At 39.0% G+C, this 22554-nt stretch overlaps 1 protein-coding gene across 1 annotated transcript; it reads left to right on the plus strand.

Annotated features, from left to right (window-relative positions):
- The first annotated feature begins 1372 nt into the window (after positions 1 to 1372).
- LOC130427763 (uncharacterized) lies at positions 1373 to 20876 on the plus strand. Its single transcript, XM_056755407.1, has 5 exons — positions 1373 to 1474; positions 1660 to 1953; positions 2061 to 2166; positions 19845 to 19896; positions 19983 to 20876. Exons 1-5 carry the CDS (start codon positions 1405 to 1407, stop codon positions 20064 to 20066), a joined length of 606 nt encoding a protein of 201 aa, XP_056611385.1. The 5' UTR covers positions 1373 to 1404; the 3' UTR covers positions 20067 to 20876.
- The last annotated feature ends 1678 nt before the right edge of the window (positions 20877 to 22554 follow it).

Genomic DNA, 22554 nt, shown 5'->3' on the forward strand with positions numbered 1-22554 from the left:
GAAAACGTATAATGTTTGTGCGGTATTAGTTTAAGCAGACTGTGTTTCTCTATTGTTGTGACTTAGATGAAGATCACAACACATTTTATGACCAATTTAGGAAGAAATCCAAGTAAGCCCAAAGGGTTCACATACTTTTTCTTCAACTGTATATACACGTATACACATTCAAAACGCTATAAGTCTTATGTCATATAATACAATAGCAACACTTTGTGATATTTAGTGTATATTGTATGTATTATTAGAAAGATGTTGCACATTACTGTAGGATAAATGTCTGGAATATCTGGCGTGTAACTTTGCTTTAGTGCTTTACTACTTTATGTGTATACGAATTACTTATCTGACACTTTTATGGTCCATGCAAGGAAAGTAAAAATAAACAAAAATATTTATTTTTTAACATTATAGCCTTGGGCAAAAAAGTGTAAGCTTGGGGAATAGCCATTCTGCATTTGGAACCAGTAGCCCTTCAGGAACACACTGGCTATGTCACTGTTTTATGATTTATTCGATTTTGATCTATTTACAACCCAGCCTAAGTGAAACGTTCTGTTAAGATGGTCTCTGACACATAATTTTTCCCTGATTTCATTTTGATTAAAGCTTCAGACAGAGACTACTGGAATGTATTAAAAATATGCATAATTTGCATGGAAACAGTTTGTTAAACAGATCTTTGCATTTCCACACAAAAGATTCCGTTTAAAACTAAGATCTTCCTTTTTTCTCTCTTAGATCCTTTTTAGTAAGAATGTATTATGTGTATTAAAGAATGTTTAAACAAACAGTCAAGAGTGCATTCTGAAAGAAATGGGGTCTGTGGTCCACTAGTTATCTTCGTTACAGGGTCTTGGAAGACACAGGACATGTGTTGGTTATGAGGCTTTGTCTCATTACTCATCAAACATATCATGTTAATGCAAAATGTATTATCCAGTTCAGTGCCTGAATGTACAGTGAAATATTTAAAATTGTGCTTAATTTTGGACAACTATACCAAAAATGCACAAATTAGTCCCTGAAAAAAGCACACATATGTTATATATGCTCATGAGTTTGAGGTGCTACTTTGTGTTCATACAAGGTCCCAGCTAAATCAATCACGGTTTGATAAAAAAACATCTATCGGCCTAATGTAAGCAAGACACAGTAGATAATCTTCACGTGAAATCTTTTCAAACACCATCTATAATAAACAATCAGAATCTCAAGCTGTTTCACGGTTTGCACACTGATCGTCATGTTGCTCTCTTTAGCTCACTTGTTCTCAGAGGTGTCCCACTCTCGCGTAACCACTTCCCCTTGTAAACACATTCTCATCAGTTGATCAAAAGTGCTTCAAATGCTAAAGAGAGAGTAACAGACTTGTGTCTTTGTACTTATATTGTAATTCTAGTCATGGAGGTTTTTCAAACCAGAATTCTTCACCTGAATTTGTGCATCGTCTTTACTCTACTAACTCAAGAAGGTATATTATTAATGTTACTGTAATGTTTTTATTACAATGTTTGTTAAATTCTATGTACTTTGTTTTTCTTTGATTATGCTTGTGACCACAATCGCAAATGTCTCATAAAATTGTGTGCCTTGTGACTTCTTTATGATAGGACTATGCTTTTTGATTTAACTGCATGAGTGTTTGTTTTTCATCAGGACTTTCCAGCTCCTTTCATCAGCACACCAACAAAACAGCTGTTGAAGGAGATACGGTCACATTAAAATGCCATAATTCTACGGATAGAGACGATATTACATGGAAAAAAAACAATGTTGTGATTTTAAGGGAAGATTTATTTCAAAACAGAACTATGAAAAACTTCACGTCAGAAAGAATGTTTATTGAAAAAACAACAGAACTCAAAATCAAAGAAATACAAGCATCTGATGCAGGCATCTATTCCTGTCAAAATACTAGAACACTAATACAGTGGATATTAACAGTAACAGGTAATTCCATGATTTCCTTAACTTTGTTACCTATACTTTTGTGTGAAACCTGGGAGTGAAGGTTGAATAATAAGATCAGATTTGCCTGACTTTTTTGTGTGTCTTAGAAATCAGACTGGAGTATTCCAAACAAACATCACTCTGCATTATCAGCTCATGTACTGGATTTATTATGGTCTGTTTAATAATCACCCTCAGCATCTGGATTCACAGGTGAGAGATCAACAAATGATGGTCAGATAAGAATGCCAGGTTTTTTTAGGTTTCATATAATATCATAAAAATTGATTTTTCGTTTGTGCTTGTACAGCGGTTGTCAGACTTCTCAGGCCAAGTATATCTACTCAAATCTGAACATCCAGTGTCACTTAGTTCTCTTTTTTTCCGCAGCATTAGGCAAAATTACCTCTTAGACCAGTTAACTAGACCATGAGGAACATTTGTGAAATTGTTTTTTAACATGAAAGGGCCCCAAATGTACCCTTATCAAAAATAAGTAAAAGTTAAGTGTACTTAGGTAAAGTTTGAGTATATTTTTAAGTATACTTTATGTAATAAGTATACTAATATCAATGGACTAGAAGTATGCTTGAAAGTGTACTATTTGAATACCGTAGTAGGTTTACTGGTAGTTTACTAGTTCAAAGCTTTTAGCACATGTTAAGTCTATGAAAGGACTTTACTCCCAGTAAACTATTAGTTAAGTAGTTTTTATACTGCACGTGTAGGCTACTTGTAGGTTATCTTTAGGTGTACTGGTAGTTTACTAGTTCATAGCTTGTAGCACAGATGTCATTCATAAAAGTACACTTTAAAGTTTACTCTCAGTACACTACTAAGTTATTTAAAGTATGTTTGTAACCTTTGGGTGAACTTGCAGATATACTGAGAGTTAACTAGACCAATACTTGTGGTATATTTGTAAGTGTATTCTAAGTAAACAGTTGCTTTTTATGAACATGCTTTTTAGATATTATTTTTGAACTTGAAATACTTGTAATATACCTCTAACCTTACATTCATAGGTGACTCAAAATCATTAATTAGATTCACATATTAGTGTTCACCTTACTTGGAAAATATTAGGGAACACATCCGTATCAGATTTTGAAGAAATCTTAACCAACAGAATAAGTAAACTCAATTTCTTCAATTAAAATGTATTTCTATACCAGGATTTAAAACTTTCACAGCTTTACAAACACATATTAATATCATAAGCATGTTCATATAATAAGTAGTGACATAAGTATAAAACAGAAAATTATGCAATAGGCATAATAAATAGAAAACTTTTCTATATGATAAACACAAAAAATAATAACCGAAGATAGTCAAAACATTCATTTGTGGTCACATGTATTACCTGTACAAAATATTTGTTACACGCATATATATTTTACATATAACAGAGCATATATCAAATATGTGAAAGGTTTTCAAGGTCATTCATTTATGTCTTTTAAAACAATCACTTTTGGAAGCCATCAAATGCAGTAGATGTTGAGAAACTTGACTGTCTCCCTGGGACAGGTGTTTTGTTTGACACATTGACAGTTCTGTAAGAAATTAATACAATTTTACAATCATACTTACATACTAACATAACAAATATGAACAAATGTGCATGCCATTTAAAGAATCAGAAGAAAATTCTTTTTGTACACGTAACAGAGGAAAAAAGGGTCTTAAACTGAAATATTGAGTATAAAGTTATAAAAGACAACAATAAATGGTATTATAAACCATACAACAAAATATATAGTTATATATAAAGAAGAATTGACAAAGCAGTGTTTGTGAGTCTTTCAGCATTTGATAGGCATTAGATTTCGGAATAAATAAACGTTTTTTATTTTATTTTAATAGTTTGATAAGCCAAGCTTCATTTATTTAGAGCTTGTTAAAGACCACCCACTGGCCCAACGACGGAATCCAACGTCGTGGTTTAAGGGATCTCGTGTTCTGCTTATCCTCAGTGATTTCTACATGAAGTTATTTTACTTTTACAATTTAGTTCAATTTATATGACTCTGTGGTTAAAAACCGATCTCACTCCAACTTCAATATAATATAAAATAATTTATTTGTCATTTCAAATGTATCTGTTGATCATAGTTAATTTATCTGTAAATCTTCATACTTTATTATTTATAGATATTCTTTCGATTGGGACCTGCAGTCGCACAGAGTCTCACGCCGGCCGGGTTCATGGATCTCACGGACACAAAACTGTCAGTTCTGATCTTTAGTCAGAGGTTGCCGGGTAAACTTATATCATAAAGGCTGGCCGCTACATGCTTGCTCAGAAACATAACAATAGTTATTTTAGTCACGATCATGCAACGTGCTAAGCCAGGTGATAGGTGGAAATTTGTAACATGTGAGCTTTAGTAATGCAACATTTATAATTTAAAGTCTAGTATAAACTAATCCATCCTATTCTGACAAATCGATTTTGCGGTAACAAAACAGGCTCCTTTAAATCTACTGGTAACAACAGACTCGGAAGAATTCAGATAATATCAACAATAACAATTTATCATGCCAGGCAGGTACAACATCAATTAAAATCATAGAATGTACATACAAAGACAATTCTAACTTCATAAGCAAAGATTATCAACATAGTATAAGAATAAAATAAAACCAAAAATTTTATCAAACCAGGCAAAATTGAGACGCACAGTTGCAGAATTCGGAAGTTATGTTTACAGATGCTTCCAAATCGAGACACACAGCTGCAATGTGGGAAGTTCTGGTTACAGAAGCTTCTTTGAGTCTTTTGCCAATGCAACTAATATACCCAGATGTTACAATGCCAATGGTCAGTGAGAAACTTGGTTTGTTTGTTTTCTCGTGACTGAAGACAGCATTAAATGAGATCTCAATCTATCTGTAAAGAGGATTTCCTGAGAAAGTCACACCTCTTTGAGGAGTGCGAGTTATGGAATAGAGTTAAAAAAGTTTTAATATACTCTTTGTCAGATTTGAAAGAACTAGACTTTTTTCCCATCGCAACATGACCTTTACAACAATACCAAACATGATGATAAAAACTTCATACTATAAATAAATGACACTAAATGACATACACAGTATGAAATATATATGCATTTTCAGAGATCAGGGCCTGAAGAGATGAAGGGGAGGGGTGTGATAAGGAGAGGGGGTTCAGTTCCTGGGCATCAACAACCCCTGAGGAGAGAGCAAAATATCATTCCTCAGGATCTAGCAGCAAATGGGGTTGTATTTATTGTGTCCCAGCATCACAAACAACCTTAATTCTTAGGACTTTTCTATCTGCCTTACAAGCTGATATACAGACTAGGAGTGTTTTTTATAAACACACCTTTAATCCATTGTACAACTCGACTCAACTTTATTTATATAGCGCTTTTTACAATTTTCATTGTTACAAAGCAGCTGTGCATGAGACATATTGACTACAAGTAAAACAACTAAAGTCATATACCTGTAAAAACAAGAAAAAGGTGAAAACACAAAATACAGACATACAAATGCTCCACACACAAAATATAAACACATACATACTTATCGCACGGGCCGGGGTGGGGGCGGAACCCAAATCGAACAGTACAAGGCAGAACACGAGATAGAATAATTTAATAAGCTTTATTTAGTCTATAAACATGCTTAAAATAGGATCAGTGTGGAGAACTGCAGCTCTTTTCCCTATTCAGGGCGACCAAGGATTTTAGAAGACTCTGACGCCAACGACTCCCGGGTAAGTAACTCAGGACAGTGTAGGCCGTTGCTCACTGTCTCCCCAGGGCAGCGATGGGGCTCAGGATACTCGACCAGCAGAGAATCTTCAGCACTCAACTCAGAACAGTGGAAACCTGGGCTTACTGCTTCCTTAGGATAGCGATGGGGCTCGGGATAATCAACCAGCAGAAAATCTTCGGTACTCAACTCACTTTCTCTACAAGCAGAGAACGGCATAACGACAGGCCACCCAGCCAGTATCCTCCCGGTCTTGTTGGGAGCTGGCTACCTGTATCCGTTGACAATCCGCCACAATGCGTTTCCACTCCCTTTTCTCGGCCGGTGGAACAGCTCGATCCGGGCCTTTTCGAAACAACTCCTCCCAACAATCTGTGATCACATTCATTCCTAGCAGGGCTCTATGTGCTCCCAGGCAAGAGTCCCGAACAATGACGACTCCCTTCTGCAATATGCTGGTCCCGTGGATTTCGAAATCTGTGACTCTGTATCCGATATACAGGATATCAAGACCATTCGCCCCTCGAAGGGTAAGCCACGGGGCTTCTGCCTCGGACACATAATGAGCGTCAAATAGCTCCTTGACCAAACTCTCAGAGAACAAGGTAACCTAGGACCCAGTATCCACTAGGCACCGAACCATGGTGCCACCCACTCGGATCTCTACAAGCAGGCACTGCCCGACCTGACTGTCTCTCGGGGCCGTAGCTAGGGGGGGGTCGATAGAGGGGGTCCCGACCACTTGACCCACAGTGGTCGGCCGCTCTAAAAAAACCCCTTGCGAATTCCGGCTGGAACCGCACTGGCAGCGGTAGTGGCCATCGTACGTCCCTGGCTGCTCAACTCAGAGTGGAACCCTGCCGACTACGCCACTTTATGTCACGGGCCGGGGTGGGGACGGAACCCAAATCGCACACCACCCGTACCAACCACCACTCTGAGCTCGGAGCTACACCAAGGGAACAGTACGAGGCAGAACACGATATAGAATAATTTAATAAGCTTTATTTAGTCTTAAAACATGCTTAAAATAGGATCAGCGTGGAGAACTGCAGCTCTTTCCCCTATTCAGGGCGACCAAGGGTTTAAGGAGACTCTGACGCCAACGACTACCAGGTAAGTAACTCAGGACAGTGTAGGCCGTTGGCTCACTGCCTCCCCAGGGCAGCGATGGGGCTCAGGATACTCGACCAGCAGAGAATCTTCAGTACTCAACTCAGAACAGTGGAAACGTGGACTTACTGCTTCCTTAGGATAGCGATGGGGCTCGGGATAATCGACCAGCAGAAAATCTTCGGTACTCAGCTCAGAACAGTGGAGACGGGGGCTTACTGCTTCCTTAGGTTAGCGATGGGGCTCGAGATAATAGACCAGCAGAGAATCTTTGGTTCTTAACTCAGAACAGTGGAGACGTGGGCTTACGGCTTCCTTAGGATAGCGATGGGGCTTGGGATAATCGACCGCCAGAGAATCTTCGGTACTAAACCCAGAACAGTGGAGACGTGGGCTTACTGCTTCCTTAGGTTAGAGATGGGGCTCGGGATAATCGACCAGCAGAGAATCTTCGGTACTAAACCCAGAACAGTGGAGACGTGGGCTTACTGCTTCCTTAGGTTAGCGATGGGGCTCGGGATAATCGACCAGCAGAGAATCTTTGGTACTAAACCCAGAACAGTGGAGACGTGGGCTTACTGCTTCCTTAGGTTAGCGATGGGGCTCGGAATAAACGACCAGCAGAGAATCTTCGGTACTCAACTCAGAACAGTGGAGACGTGGGCTTACTGCTTCCTTAGGTTAGCGATGGGGCTCGGGATAATCGACCTGCAGAGAATCTTCGGTACTCAACTTAGAACAGTGGAGACGGCCGGCTGACTAGGGACTGATGGGCACCTGCACACAACTATAAGCACCATGCATTTCCATAGCACATTCTTCTGGAAGGCGGGATGCGCCCATGAAAGGTTTGATGCAATAGGGTATGTCAAACTTTCTCACACGGGTGCATAATTAATCACTCCGCAATTTCACACGTAAACACTTCAATTCGTAAGCACTGCAACACTACAAAGTACCTCACAGTGGATTTAAGCCTTCACTCCATTCCGCCTGGGCCACTCAGCCAGCCGCTCGTATGGTGTCCTAAGAGGAGGGTGCGGCGTGCTTCCAATTATGCAGCGTTTATCCGAGGAAACAAACGTATCCTCAAATCACCAACTTCAACCACACAAAGAAAAGGCATAGCATACCGCCACGGTTCTTCCGACTTATCCTAATAACTCCATGAAGACAGACGAAGTATTTCTGCAGTAAATTGAAATCTGGTACTTAGCTCTCTTCCAGATGGCAGTCTTTCTGTTCCCACTGACAATCTCCTAGCCAGCCAGCTCGTATAGTCGTGCCCACTCGCTCTCTTCGCTCGTGTCTGTCACGTCCTGTTCCTCTCCCCTGAACACTCCGTTTTAGATCCTCTTAGCCCTGCTTTTATATCTATTCTAACAGGCCCGTCCTAATCGCCGACCTGGCGGACTCTAATTTGAATCAGCTGAAGCAATTTTCCTTTATTTACTTTTCCGATCGGCCATGACAGTGTCTTTCACCCGGAAGCATGCCCCCAGGGAAACACACGCTGTCATTTTTAGTTCCGCCTTCGGCTCCCGGTGACATCCTCCCCCACCATTCCGTTCTAGTACCTATAAGGGGGATCTCACATCCACTCTCCATATCTCTCAGGTGGTAACCCTCAGGTTCCTCTTTGGGAGCGCCTAGGCGTTGAAACCGGCTCTGCTCAACCTGACCTCGATGTCTGGGGCCCTCGGTAACACTGCCCAGCCTACCAAAGGTGGTTCCCGAGCCATTGGAACTATGGGGGCTTCGGCCACGGGCCTCGGATAGTTTGGACAAGGGCGGAGTAGGTTTCGGTGCAGCACCCTTTCAGGTCCCGATCTTCCTTCGGGTTGAATTGTATAGACTGGCTGGTCCGGCCCTATTGTCTCTCTACCACATATGGCGTGCCCACCCACCTGTCGCTGAAACGAGTATCCGGTACGGATAAAGCACTTTTGGAGAGTACGAGTATCATACGAGTAATACGAGTCAATATCTGTGCTCGGATTGAATAAAAATCCTCATAGGGTTGCTGATTGTGTCTGCGTTCTGTGATAGGCTAGTCACAGTGCCCCTCCCCTACACACACACAGATGTATTGTGTTCCTGACTGTGTCCGCAGCTCTCTCTCTCTCTGTCCCTCCTTCAGTCACTCAGGTTCGCGCGTCTTTTCCGTTAACGTTTAGGTCTCTTCAGCTTCAGGTTTGTTTTTTTACTTCGGTTTGTAGTACTTACTTATTAACCAGTAAAGTTTTGATAAACGTGGGGTTTGTTCAGACGTGGTGCATGGTAGAATTCAACTCGCATCTCTGCCTGTCTGAGTTTTTTTTTCTTTTCTAAACCCTCAGCTGGCTCTAACCAGTATTTTTTACTTCACGCAAACTCTTGTTCATTACATTTTACTTGATAATTGCAAGCGTATGTGTTGTATTCTTGTTCTGTATATATTGTGTTTGTTATCGTGATCATTGCCATTGATCTGAAGCTCAATGCTGATGCTGTCATGTAAATATTTTTCTAATCAGCAATAAATATAACAATTTTTGATCAACCCATATCAATTGCATACTTAAAATAACTTACCGGTTAAAGCCCCGCCCATCTCAAGACAACCCGACCCAATTTCCGGGTTAAATCCCGCCCACTTCCTGGTTAGGCCCGTCCAGTCAGAGTACAGATACAGATAATGCTGTACTCGCTCATCCCTTATACTTACAAACATCGACATAGATGCACGCATGCAAACACACTCGCACACACGCACGGTGAAAGCACACTTTTAAGATAAAGGAGAGAGAACCACAGGTTGAATATTAAAAGGACTATAAATTCCTATATGCAGTATTAATTATGTAAAATTTCTGAATTCTAAAGCAGCCCCCTCGGCCAGGCAAATAGTGCAAACAGTATGCAAACAGTGACGAGGAACCTTAAACTCCAATCAAGGGGGGAAAAAAAATCAGGAGAACCCAGGCCCAACCAGTTCCCCTCTGGCAAATGCTGCTGCCTCTGCACAAGCTCAACAGTGCTTGAACAACAATGCTAAATAAAAAAAGAAATAAAGTTACTAACAAGGAAACTACAGATTTAAGATCATCATTAACAATCTATTAGCTCTTGAAATTTTGTAGTGAAATTGTGTAAAGTCGCCGCGTCCTTTATCCAGCTCTATCATCTCAGCTCTTGTCAGGTCACCGCTTACCATTCTCCACTCTGCCATCAGGTCTGGCCATGAACTGCATCCTGCGGTAACCGTGGAACAAAGAGACAAGACTGGCTGAGAGTAGGGTACTGTTCTGCACTCTTTGATGCAACAAGTAAATCAGTTGTTGTTGGATGTGTTCTTGGTTCTGATTAATCCAAATAATGCAGCCTAAATCCTCTGAGGATTAATATTATGGAAGTGTAGTGTGTGCAAGATTAAAAAGATGAGTCTTTAGTCTAGATTTAAATTTACGGAGTTTGTCTACCTCCCACACAGTGCAGGGAAGAATATTCCCAAATTTAGGCGCTAGATAAGAAAAGGATCTACCACCTGCACTTGATTTTGAAATTTTAGGTATTACCAACAGACCGGACGCCTGAGATCGTAATGCACGTGGAGGACTGTAATACAACAGAAGTTCACTCAAATACTGCGGAGCTAGACCATGTAGGGCTTTATAGGTAATAAGGGAGATCTTAAAGTTAATGCGATACTTTATAGGTAACCAGTGCAAGGTTGACAGAACAGGGGTTATATGCTCATACTTTTTTGTACATGTAAGAACTCGAGCTGCCGTGTTTTGAACCAGTTGGAGTGATTTTAATAGGCCTGCAGGGCAACCACCTAAAAGTGCATTACAGTAATCTAGTCTTGATGTCATGAAAGCATGAATTAATTTCTCTGCATCTGACAGTGACAGCATATGACGTAGTTTAGATATATTTTTAAAATGGAAAAATGACAGATGACAGACACTTCTGTTTTGTCTGAGTTCAGTAGTAAAAAATTGTTACTCATCCAGTTTTTTAAATCAACTATGCATTCCATTATTCGATGGAACTGCTGCGTTTCATGAGGCTTCAAGGAAATATAAAGTTGAGTATCATTAGCATAACAGTGAAAGCTAATTCCGTGTCGCTTTATTATATCTCCTAGAGGTAGCATGGTCCGTGTACGTTTTATTCATTTGATATCCTATTTGAAATAAATTAATGAAAAATGACTCGTTCTTTCATTTTTCGTTTGCCGTTTAAAAAACGGATTTCGAAATCAATTTGGCATTCGTACATGTGGGCGGCGCTGTAACGCCCCTTTCACCCGATTGGTCAAATCGTACCATTCTGTACGGACTTAATTCTGCCCGGCTGAAGAATTCAGCTCCAGTTGTTCGTTTTTTGGTGTATTGTCGCAACGCGAACCAATGCTTACTGTCAACTGTGCGTGATATTTACGCAGAAATCGTAAATCGTGTTGTACTGTACGACATTTAAGAGTTGCTGTATGCTATTACTTTGACATCTAACACCCCTTTCATAGACGTTGATCGCAGAAAAGTGCTGTAAAATTCCATGAGAGTGCTGCTGTCAGTGGGATTGATCTAGAAGGGTACCTATTTGTTGTAGTAGTAGTAGAAGTTTTAATAAAGTTCCCTGCATCACAAAGCGCCCTGTGTAAACAAAAGGCAGGAACAATGCCGTAAGGGCTCTGTATAGTGATGACAAGTAAAGTGGCTATAAAAACAAGCGAGCAATTTATGTTCCTCAATTATTAAAAAAAATAGGAGATTAACTTTGTCTGAGGCTAAAAGTCTGCCTGCTTCCATCACCAGACTACACTCCCCATAATCCTTTGCACCACTCTCACCTGATCCCCATCATCTGGACACTATTCCCATCACCTGTCTACCCCTTGTTATCTGTTTTATTTAAATTCTTCCTTTGATTTTGTTATCGGTGTTGAATGTGTTTATGGTGTTGTGCTTTTTCCTGTGTCTCTGTGGATTAAATTATACCAGTTTGGAGAATCTGCTCGTCTTGAGTGTTTGCTTCACTAACCGTGACAACTGTATGTAAGTGTCTCTGTCCACACCTAGGCTACTGTACAGACTCGACTTTCAACAGAAAATTTAGATGTGCTTGTTTTTCTCAAGAAAAACTAATCTGCTTTATTAATGGGTTTTTCATTTTGTTTATTCAGAAATTGTTACAAAATCTAAACAATAAAACTAATATTGTATTGATGATGGGAGAGTCTACCCGCTACGCAAAGTCTTCTTCAGCACATACCAAAGATTCTCAATAGGGTCAAGGTGTGGGCTCTGTGGTGCCCAATGAGTGAAAATGATGAATATTTTTCCTGAACTACTCTTTCACAATTTGAGCCCGATGAATCCTGTCATTGTCATGTTGAAATATGCCCGTGCCATCAGGGAGGAAAGAACCCATTGATGGCATAATTTGATCATTCAGTCAACTGACCTCATTCTCTGGGCACATAACATTGCTGAACCTAGACCTCAAATCCATAGGGAGGCTCTTACCTATTTTCTCAGTTGAATCCATGCAGTTGTTGACTGTTATTGAACAGGCAGTGTATATAACTCTGCTTTATAAAAGGGTTTCTCATTCGGTCTGCGTGAGCTTATTCAGAAATTGTTACAAAACCAAAATGATAGAACTATATATTTACATTAACATTTAGTCATTTAACAGACGCTTTTATCCAAAGAGATTTACAGAGAGTTCAGGGAGCAATAAGCGATTTGTCAAACAGGAGCAATCATACAATAGGTACTGATACAAATAAACCAAAGATACTTTGGATACTATCTACAGTACACATGGATGTCCAATTCACAGCATATCTTCAAAACTGTATGACAACAGAAGCCCTAGTTTAGGCACAACACGGTTAGCATATTTATAAATCTGGTCACCTACAGATAGTCATTCCACCACCAAACACACACACACTGCTCCCTCAAGCTTAATCTCAAACATTTCCAAAACATAGCTATATGTACATTCTCACAACCGGATAAAGCTGTTATTTTATACTGGTAACAAAGAGTCAATGTCTAAACTAAAAACTAAAACAAAAGTCAAATGCTAAAACTATTGTTAATTATACATACAGTGAGGGAAATAATTATTTGATCCCCTGATGATTTAAGTTTGCCTGCTTACAAAGAAATGAAGGGTCCATCATTTTTATGGTAGGTTTATTTTAACTGATAGAGACAGAATATTAACAACAAAAAATCTGGGGGAAATTTTATATAAAGGTTATAAATTGATTTGCCTTTCAGTCAGTGAAATAAGAATTTGATCCCCAAGCAAAACATAACTTTGTACTTTGTTGAGAAACCCTTGTTGGCCAGCACAGAGGTCAGACATTTCTGATAGTTGGTCACCAGGTTTGCACATGTGTCAGGATATATTTGAGTCCACTCCTCTTTCAATCTTTAAGGTTTCTTGGCTGTTGCTCAGTAAATTGGAGTTTTAGCCTCCTTCAAAGATTTTCTATAGGACTAGGTTCTAGAGACTGGCTATGACATTTAATGTTTCTCTCCTTAAGCCACTTTTTGGTTGACCATAGTGGTGGAGAGGTTGAAATGGGAGACAGATTCTGTTGGAAGGCATCTTTTATATACATAACAAGATGATTTAGGAGTACTGTCTTAAAGTGACAGGACTAATCTGTGGGCCATGTAGGCCCATAACCAATCTTTGGGGCCAGAATTCTTGCTTGTTGCTGATCAAATATTTTTTTCACTGACTGAAATGCAAATCAATTTATAACCTTTTTTTCCACTGATATTTGGGTTGATTTTCAGGTTCTACCAGTTAAAATAAACCTAAACATTATAGATCCTGCATTTATTTGTGAGCAGGCAAACTTACAAAATCAGTGTGGGGATCTTATAATTATTTCCCTCGCTGTACTTACATACATGCATACTGTACATATAATTTACTCAGATCACAATAATTATTGGGCAGAAGAATATTGATTGAATTATTTATTATTGGAATATACTGTAACTGATCAATAATGTATTTATTTATAATAACTACACCAAAGGATGAAATTGAAGCTATCTAGTTGGAGCTAAGGAATCCACCCCTTCACATGTTTTTATAGATGACATGAACTATTTCTCCTTAAAGAATGTTCCCAATCATCATTACAGAATGCTGTTTTAAGTTCAGCAATGTTCGTAAACTTGTACTATAAAATTGTTGCTGTTGAAAGAAAATTATTTGTGATAAATTGACTCAAATTTCTAAAACATTTCAGGTCACATTTCGTTTGGTTCCATGTGATGTTGTGAGAATAAAATAAACGTTTTTGCAGAATTAAATTTTGTGTTTTACAAACTGACATACACATCTGCATGCAGGCTCCCAACTGTGCAGATTCATTGATGTTCCTTATGTGTGATGTTTGTTCTCAGACATACAGCTACGACATATTCATGGCAGTACAGATTAAATGCATAGATATATTTGTTACTTTATCTGTACGGAGAGTGGATCAAGTAGATTGAAAGAGACTGACACTCCCTCTTGTGGACAGAATTAAGAATTATGGTCATCATGGAATTTTTGGAGTTTGATCTAAATTATCTGTATCCAAGTTCGTGATATAGAGCCTATTCATCAAATTGTTTTATAACAATAAACATTAATATAAGTGAAACTTGGCCAAACTTGCATCAGGAGTAGACTTTGAACTTATAGCGCATTAAGAGAGAGCGCATTTAGGCCACGCCCACACCGGGGAACAATACAACCGCCTTTCTATTGCGGGAAAATACCACCTTGACATTTCTGATTTATAGTAAAAAAACAGAAGAATGACTAAAACTGCTGTGTGACAGGGTGCACAGCAAACAAGAGAAAGTCCAGTGAGCACGTCCCTCTTAACCTAGCAGGTGTAAGATATGCGAGGCTGTCTGGTGGTTGAAGTAAATATATTTTAAAGCGCAAACACTTGTCAGTATCGCACTCGTACAGACTCTTAATCTGATGGGTAGAATTAAGTCCGTACAGAACGGTGAGCGATTTGACCAATCGGGAGAAAGGGGCGTTAATGCACCGCCCACATATACGAATCCCGTATTGAGTCCAAAATCCGTTTTTTAAACGGCAAAGGAAAAATGAAAAATCGGGCCGAAATGTAATTTTTCGTTTGGTGAACTAAACGAAAAAACAAAAAACGAGTCATCTTTCAGTTTCCTATAATTTATTTCAAATAGGATATCAAATGAATAAAACGTACACGGACCTAGCATGTATACAGAACCACCGCCTCGGGCAGCCGCTGGCGGACGTCCCTCGTCTGCACTGCCTGAACTCCTGCCTGTGCTGATGAAATCCTTCTTAGAGTTCTTATTTAGGAATAGTTTTTTATCGCAAAATCAAGCTTCTGTGTTTGCAAATGCGTCTATGCGCAACAATTTGGCTATAGTTTCGCTTGCGAAACGTCCAAGAGAATGAAGGTGAGGTGGCTTGACTACTTATAGGCTGTTAGGATGATTGCTGTATCTGTATTTCGAAAGCTAGCCGAGTTAATTATCTCCACGTGCTCCTCCCGAACCTTGTTAATTAAAAATCATTAAGTGAATGCACAAACGCATTATAATTTAGTCATTTGGCAGACGCATTATGTCTTCACAACTTGCACAATGCTTTTATAAGTGTAAAAGTAATGTAATGCCATATAATGCAATGTGTATACATGATTTAAGGTTAAAAACGCTGTATTTTCCTCATAACGTTCATGTTTGTATCTCCTCTTTGCCCCACCTCTCTGAAACACGCAGATTTTTTACAAAGCTCATGGCTCTGAAAACGGAGGTGTGCTATGAGTGCCCAATTAACCAGTTTTGAGCGATTGGTCGAATACTGCAAGTGTGACGTAAATATGACGCCTCTTACTATTTTGGAACATCAGGTTCCTCTTCAATTGTACTGACAGGTACGCCCATCTTACTTGCGTATACATTTGGGCCGTCTTAGTGAAATCATATCACAAAGATTTGTGGGGCTGTGGTTACACAAGGCATTTCAGGAAAGACTGGGTGAGCATTCGCTTTTAGATAGAATGCATCTTTTGTTCACACACTTTAATTTTTGCAATTTTGCCTGTCTAATACATGCACGGGCAACCTATAACTAGTGTTATTTTTGGCGGCCTGTTTTCATTTTAGCTTTAGTCACGTTCATACTCTTTTTAGTCTAATCAAGTTTCAGTCGACTAAAAGTCTGAGCATTTTAGTTTGATTTTATTCTTAAGAATTATCCATGACTATTTTCTTATAGTTTTACATGACGAAAACGGATGACAGTTTTGGTCAATGAAAATTGTATTTATTCTCTTTTCAGTAATGCAATTCTATTTAATCCAGTCAGTATAGTATGAGTTCCTAGTAGTATAGACGAAACCCAAATGTTATTTTAGCCAAACCCATTTTAAACAAGGTTATCTTATGATATTATTGTTACCTTATAGGCTCAGTATGCATCCATTCCAGACATGGAAGACGATTTGTACTTACAGCCATTGGTAGGGGTGGGAATCTGTAGGCACGACAAGATGCGATTCTATTGCGATTCAGAGGGCTTCGATCCGATGATAAAACAATTCTCTATGCATCTTTTTCCTAAACAATACTTTTTCTTGCCTAGTGACTATTTAAGGAAAGTGTTTGTCGTGACCCAGACCAATTTTACTTCCAATATTTGGGTCTGGAGTTCGGAGAAGCCTTTTGGCGGGCTCTGGTTGCGCACCTATGCGGGAGGACTGGCTGGAGGATGGTTTGCTGAAAACCAGAAGGGAGAAAAATGGATTATAGGTGTTTTGGAACCAGAAGCGGGGTTATTGGTATCGTCAGCAAAGTGCGGGTTGTGGGAGAGCTTAGACTTGAAGGTGGTCCCTTAAATAGAAAGGTCTGAGATGATTGTGTGGAGTTGTGGGTTGAAGCCAGAAGTGGTGGAGAGTTCCGATCCTCTTAACCTATAGGTGTTGGAAATGAGGGTAGGCTGAGAAGGTTAGATGGGAAGGTGTAGCTTTCCTGTAGCTCAGTGGTAAGAGCCTTGTGTTGACATTGGAAGGTTGTGGGTTCGATCCCAGGGGATTGCACATACCTATTAATTAATATATAGGATAATGCAATGTAAGTCGCTTTGGATAAAAGTGTCTGCCAAATGCATAAATGCAAATGTTAAGATTTAGATGTAGTGTCCTCTTTTCATTTGATAGGTCTTGCTGTAAATTGAAGATTTAGATGTAGTGTCCTCTTTTCGTTTGATTGGTCTTGCTGTGCTTGATGAAATATGAGATCGATTGGGTGTCCACAACTGAAAATTCTGAGATGGTTGGGTGGACTTTTGGGTTGAAGTTGGAATGGTGGTTACTTCAGAGCATCAGAGGAAGCTGAAGAAGGCTAGTGTGAACATGGCGTCCAGCATGCATGCGGTGCAGATTGAATGATAGCCTTGCAGTGTAAATTCATTTTGCTAATGATTCCAGGGTGATTGGTTTTCTGGGGTCTGGGTTGGGCTCTTTCAATGCCTTTGAGTATCAATATCTTAGAGCTGGCTATTGCTGGGGAGGGTGACCCATAGATGAGTTTTGAAATTATGTATTTCCGCTTAGATACGCTTTAAAGGAGCTGCATGGAGTTTTGCAAGTGGTGCTGAGGAGCTGAGGTCCAAAACCAGGGCATTAGGTGGGATGTCATCAGAGCAGCAGAAGCCAGTGTAAAGGGAGGGCGGGCCTGAGGAAGAGAGAGGCGAAATGGAGGTGGCCGCTTAGGACAGAGGTGGTTGAAGTTGGAATGGTGGTTACTTCAGAGCATCTGAGGAAGCTGAAGATGGCTAGTGTGAACATGGCGTCGAGCATGCATGCGGTGCAGATTGAATGATAGCCTTGCAGTGTAAATTCATTTTGCTAATGGTTCCAGGGTGATTGGTTTTCTGGGGTCTGGGCTGGGCTCTTTCAATGCCTTTGAGTATCAATATCTAAGATGGAGCCCTTTAATGGAGCTGCAGGGAGTTTTGCAAGCGGTGCTGAGGAGCTGAGGTCCAAAACCAGGGCATTTGGTGGGATGTCATAAGAGCAGCAGATGCCAGTGTAAAGGGAGGGTGGGCCTGAGGAAGAGATAGGCGGAATGGAGGTGCTACTGCAGCCTGACGACTGTAGGCCCTTTCTCGAGAGGGCAGGGGTTTGATCAGGAAGTGGTTGTGATCAAATGTAGTCTAGTGTAGCCAGAAACTGATACTGAAAATCTGGGGAGTTGTTCGCTTTCTGGCCTGGGACCACCCAAGAGCCCATGGGACTGACAGGTATGTGAATATGGATGTTGCGTTTTGCATGGCAAAGTTTGTGAGCGTAGTAATGTCGCTGAAACTTCAGTGAACGCACAAGGTCTGTTTTGCAAAGGTTAAAACGACCATTATGACTTTACATCGATCGTGATGAAGTCTTGTGCAAGGTGATACCTGTGCTGGTAGATGAATTATAGCCAGCGTGTGCATGATGTCCAGCTGTATGCGCGAGCAGAGAGACGCAGAGAGTGTGCATGTTACCATCACCCAAACGTTCTCAATGGAAAATGCTGATGTATTTTTTATTGCTGTGTGCATTTTGTATAGTCGATCACAATGAGTGATTCCAGATAAAACATTTGCGGCTGGGGTCATGAGCCCAAGATGCAGTTTTATTCGGGTTTGCAGACGAGAGACGAGGGAGATCTTGCTGTTATGCACCAGTCAAATATACTGATGCATACCGCTGTTTTTGTTGACGAAAAGTGACGGCTGCTTTCCTTTTTTGGGGCTAGGAAAACTCAGGTTATAAATGATAAAAAGTAAAGTATATCTAATGAGGTATGGAATTTGGGTCGATTAGAGCGACTGCATGGCACAACAGAATTAATTGTTTTCCCCCAAGATGATTGTTTCACTTCGCAGAAGATGAGTGTACAGCCGTTGAAACGTTAATGTATTGGCATTGCCGCACCGTTATTGAATTGGTTCGAACCACGGCAATCTTGTGAGCCTTACAAGCATATATTTACAGATGCCAGAGTCTGAACACTCTTGTCCCGAGTGAAAACAATGACGGACAGTGTACAACTAGATTATGACGGAGAGAGCAGCAATCCATCAACAGTCATAGGCAGGGCTCAATCAATGTGACGTCAGGTTACTGAGAGAATGTCAACACCTCGTTCAAGAGGACTGTTGAGGTTTATTGGGAATTTAAAAAAAAAAATTGGTTGAATTTTATCATTCTAGGGTGGTTCAGTACACACTCTCCTGGCACACAGATATGTTCAAACAACATTTTAAAAGTGATTTTTCTGGATTAGGGAGCATTAAGTATCCCTGCTCTTTTTATCACACTGATCTTTTTTATGTATCAGGGCCATATAGGTTAATACATTAAACTGTAACATGACATTAAATGTAAACATTACATCCCATCACGCTCTCTAAGATCTCGAAACACTCCAAACTTCATTTCAAAACACCTAGAATAACCAAATTCACCAAAGGTGGTAAAGATGTCTCATAAGTAGCACCTAAAATCTGGAATAGCCTTCCCGATACTATTTTGAGGGTTAGACACACTCTCCAAATTTAAATCTAGATTAAAGACACATCTTTTCAGCCAAGAATTCAATGCATAATATCTTAAATAAACCACCGGGAGACTGCATTTATTAGATATTATTTAATAGAATGATCTGCTTGTCACTTTTTCTTATTTTCTGCTGTCAGGCTGCTTTGGAACAATGCACATTTTGAAAAGTGCTATAGAAATAAAATGTAATTGAATTTAATTGAAATAAAAAATAAAGTCTTCATTTTGATAGCATGAATGTCCAAAATTTTGATGGTTTCACACCGTAAATATGTTTCTTTTTATTGTGCATGCCTGATAATTTAAAAACGAAGGAAAGAATACTAAAGGAGGTGGCAAGCTTATCAAGTATAATTTTTTGTTCATTCTCATTAAGTTTTAAACGATTGTAAATTGACAGAAAACTGAAAAACAATGAAGATGCAGGTCACAGAGAAACAATGGAGGACGTTGTAAGTATTCTTCCATTGAATTATCTTGTTTAAATAATATTTAGAGGACTGATAAAGGTTTATTTTCTTATCTTATATTGTCACAGCCCCCCGCTAGAGGAAAAATACAGACGCACAACAGTCAATACTTTGAGAGGTACAACTCAATGTATGGAGAAATATCACACTGAAGAGTGCAAATCCATCCATTCTTCGAATCCACTTATCAGCTGCAGGATCACAGGAGGGCTGGAGCTTATCCCAGCATTTTGGGCCACCGGCAGTGTACATCCTGAAGAGGATGTACATCCCATAATATGCCACTCACAGACACACCCAGTATCACAACCAAGGACAATTTAGAAAATCCAACTGATTCAAATTACTGTGTGAGACACAAGGCAAACTTCTCCATGAAAGACCTCTACCTGTGAAACCTTCTTGCTGTGACGCAACAGCGCTATCCACTGAGACACTGTGCTACCCAGACGTAAAGATGTAAAAACAGTATGATTTGAGGCACAGCTAGGTTTATTTTGCTTTGGATATTTGATTAACATACTGTCTATATAACCACAACTAAATATTTTTACTTTCGCATATAAAACTGTTTGCTCACATTTTTTTAATGAAATGATTAACTTATATGAGTAGAATTTTCAACTGGGAGGCTTTTAATGCCCAGCATGATCCTAATATTAATAAACCAAGGTTAATAATGTTTGCACATGGAAATGTAAACATGTTGCATCTATAACAAATTTCTAAGATGTTCTTTGGTGTGATTGAGAGTCTGAGTGAGTTGTCCTTGGGATAACAGTTAACAATATTGATCCAATATGACAACAATATAACAATTTAGAAGCCTAATAAACCCACAAAATGTTAATCTACAAGGCATCTAATTAATCGTTAAACACAATAAAAATAAGTGCCGGTTCCAGAGTACTGTGAATGGGGGGCCAGGCAGGGGCCACTTATGCTTTTAAGGGGCACACTTACATGTGTCATGATTATTTTTCAGTCATTTTTCACTGTCATGTATTACTGTTTTCTCTAGAAGTAAACAATAAAACAAGTTCATCTCAACTTAAGGTTCCATATGTCATTTATTTCACAACACATTGTATACAGTCAAAATAACATGATCAACAATAATAACATTTAGGCACTATTCTGCATCTTAAATGTACAGACATGAATGTAAATTTACCAACAAACAAGATATCCAAAAATCAACTTAAGCAGTCATCTAAACTTGAGTCACATTATCTGGTATTTCTTTTACACAAAGAAGAAAAACATTTCCAAATTTCCACACATAATATATGTGGTTTTGGCACACTTTCATGTGAATGACATGTAAACTAAATACTTATGTAAAAATTCATGTTTTTCACACGGAATTTCAGAGTTACAAAAATTGTCTCTCTGCAAAACTAAATCACCATGCTGATGGATCATCGGTTCTTCTGGAGTTCTTTCTCTAACCTTGACTGACTGTTATCTTTAGTTTAATTTTTAAAAAAGGACATGTCCTTTTGTCCTTTTTTCTTTTCATTTTAACTGCAAATGGGAATATTATGAAAATGTGTAAATGAAAAGAGGACTCTCAAATACACCACATGTAAACAGGACATTATAGAATAAACTGTATTGATTACTTGAACTGTATTAATTTGTCGATGGGAATGCCAGACCATTTATTTTAATAAGGCAAAAGTGCATCTTATCAAACATTCATGGCAATAAATGTAAATTACATTTTATCTCATTTCATTAACAAAAAAAGATTTAGTTTGTTACACGTTCTCTGGCAGAAGCTGTTTCTATGCATAGGCACTAGTGATGTGTGGCTCGGTTGTGGTAAAAAATTCCTGCCCCACTAGAACCGCCCCTAATTGTCTGACAATGTGCTCATAAACCAGCTTCCATTCTAAGCTGTGCTTGGAGTGGGAAAATATTCTCCTGTATTCTTTTGTGCACATTGCCAAATGCAATTTATTAACACATTTGAACTAAAAGAGTGTAGTTGGATATTGCTGTTACAATATATTTATTTATTAAAGCAATCATTTGCCAAATAACCTATTTGATCATGTAAAATACAAATTTGAACAAAACAAATTGTCATTTCATTACCTTTGATAAAAGTTCTTGGTGCTCGGCCTCTGTAATTTGATTGGCTTGAATTCCGTAAACCCTGTTTGATTGGTCAATCTGTTGAAATTGTTTAGCTCCCATATGGGATCAGAATCCCTCCAAAAGTATTGCTGGCATATTAAAAAATATAATAAGTGTAAATCATAAAAATAAACTGCGAGTTAGTACTTTAAACACATTTGAAATTATATTGCACAAAATTAATACATAAAGACAAAGTTTTCCAAATCTCACACAAAATAATGTTTTCCTTGGTTGTTTTAAAAAAAATTGTGTTCTCTGATATTTTCTGTTTATAATTTAATTTCTTTATCGCGGCATATCATTGAAGGTGGATTATAACCATCATCTGCAAATCCCGGACAAGGTACACAGGCAATTGAACATAATTATATCATTACTTTGTGTCAGACACACTTCTTATATCTGTTATGAGTGAGCTCTGCCAGGTTTATTAAGTAATTTATTGTCCAATTCGACTATATAGTCCGTTAAGTTAAAATATTTGTGTCCTGC

Source organism: Triplophysa dalaica, chromosome 8 (assembly GCF_015846415.1).
Source record: "Triplophysa dalaica isolate WHDGS20190420 chromosome 8, ASM1584641v1, whole genome shotgun sequence".
NCBI lineage: Eukaryota > Metazoa > Chordata > Actinopteri > Cypriniformes > Nemacheilidae > Triplophysa > Triplophysa dalaica.

Coding starts and splice junctions, on each gene's coding strand:
- LOC130427763 (XM_056755407.1), top strand. CDS start 1,405: ATGGAGGTTTTTCAAACCAGAATTCTTCACCTGAATTTGTGCATCGTC. Junction 1,475..1,659: donor TACTCTACTAACTCAAGAAG/GTATATTATTAA, acceptor GTTTTTCATCAG/GACTTTCCAGCTCCTTTCAT. Junction 2,167..19,844: donor CTCAGCATCTGGATTCACAG/GTGAGAGATCAA, acceptor GTAAATTGACAG/AAAACTGAAAAACAATGAAG.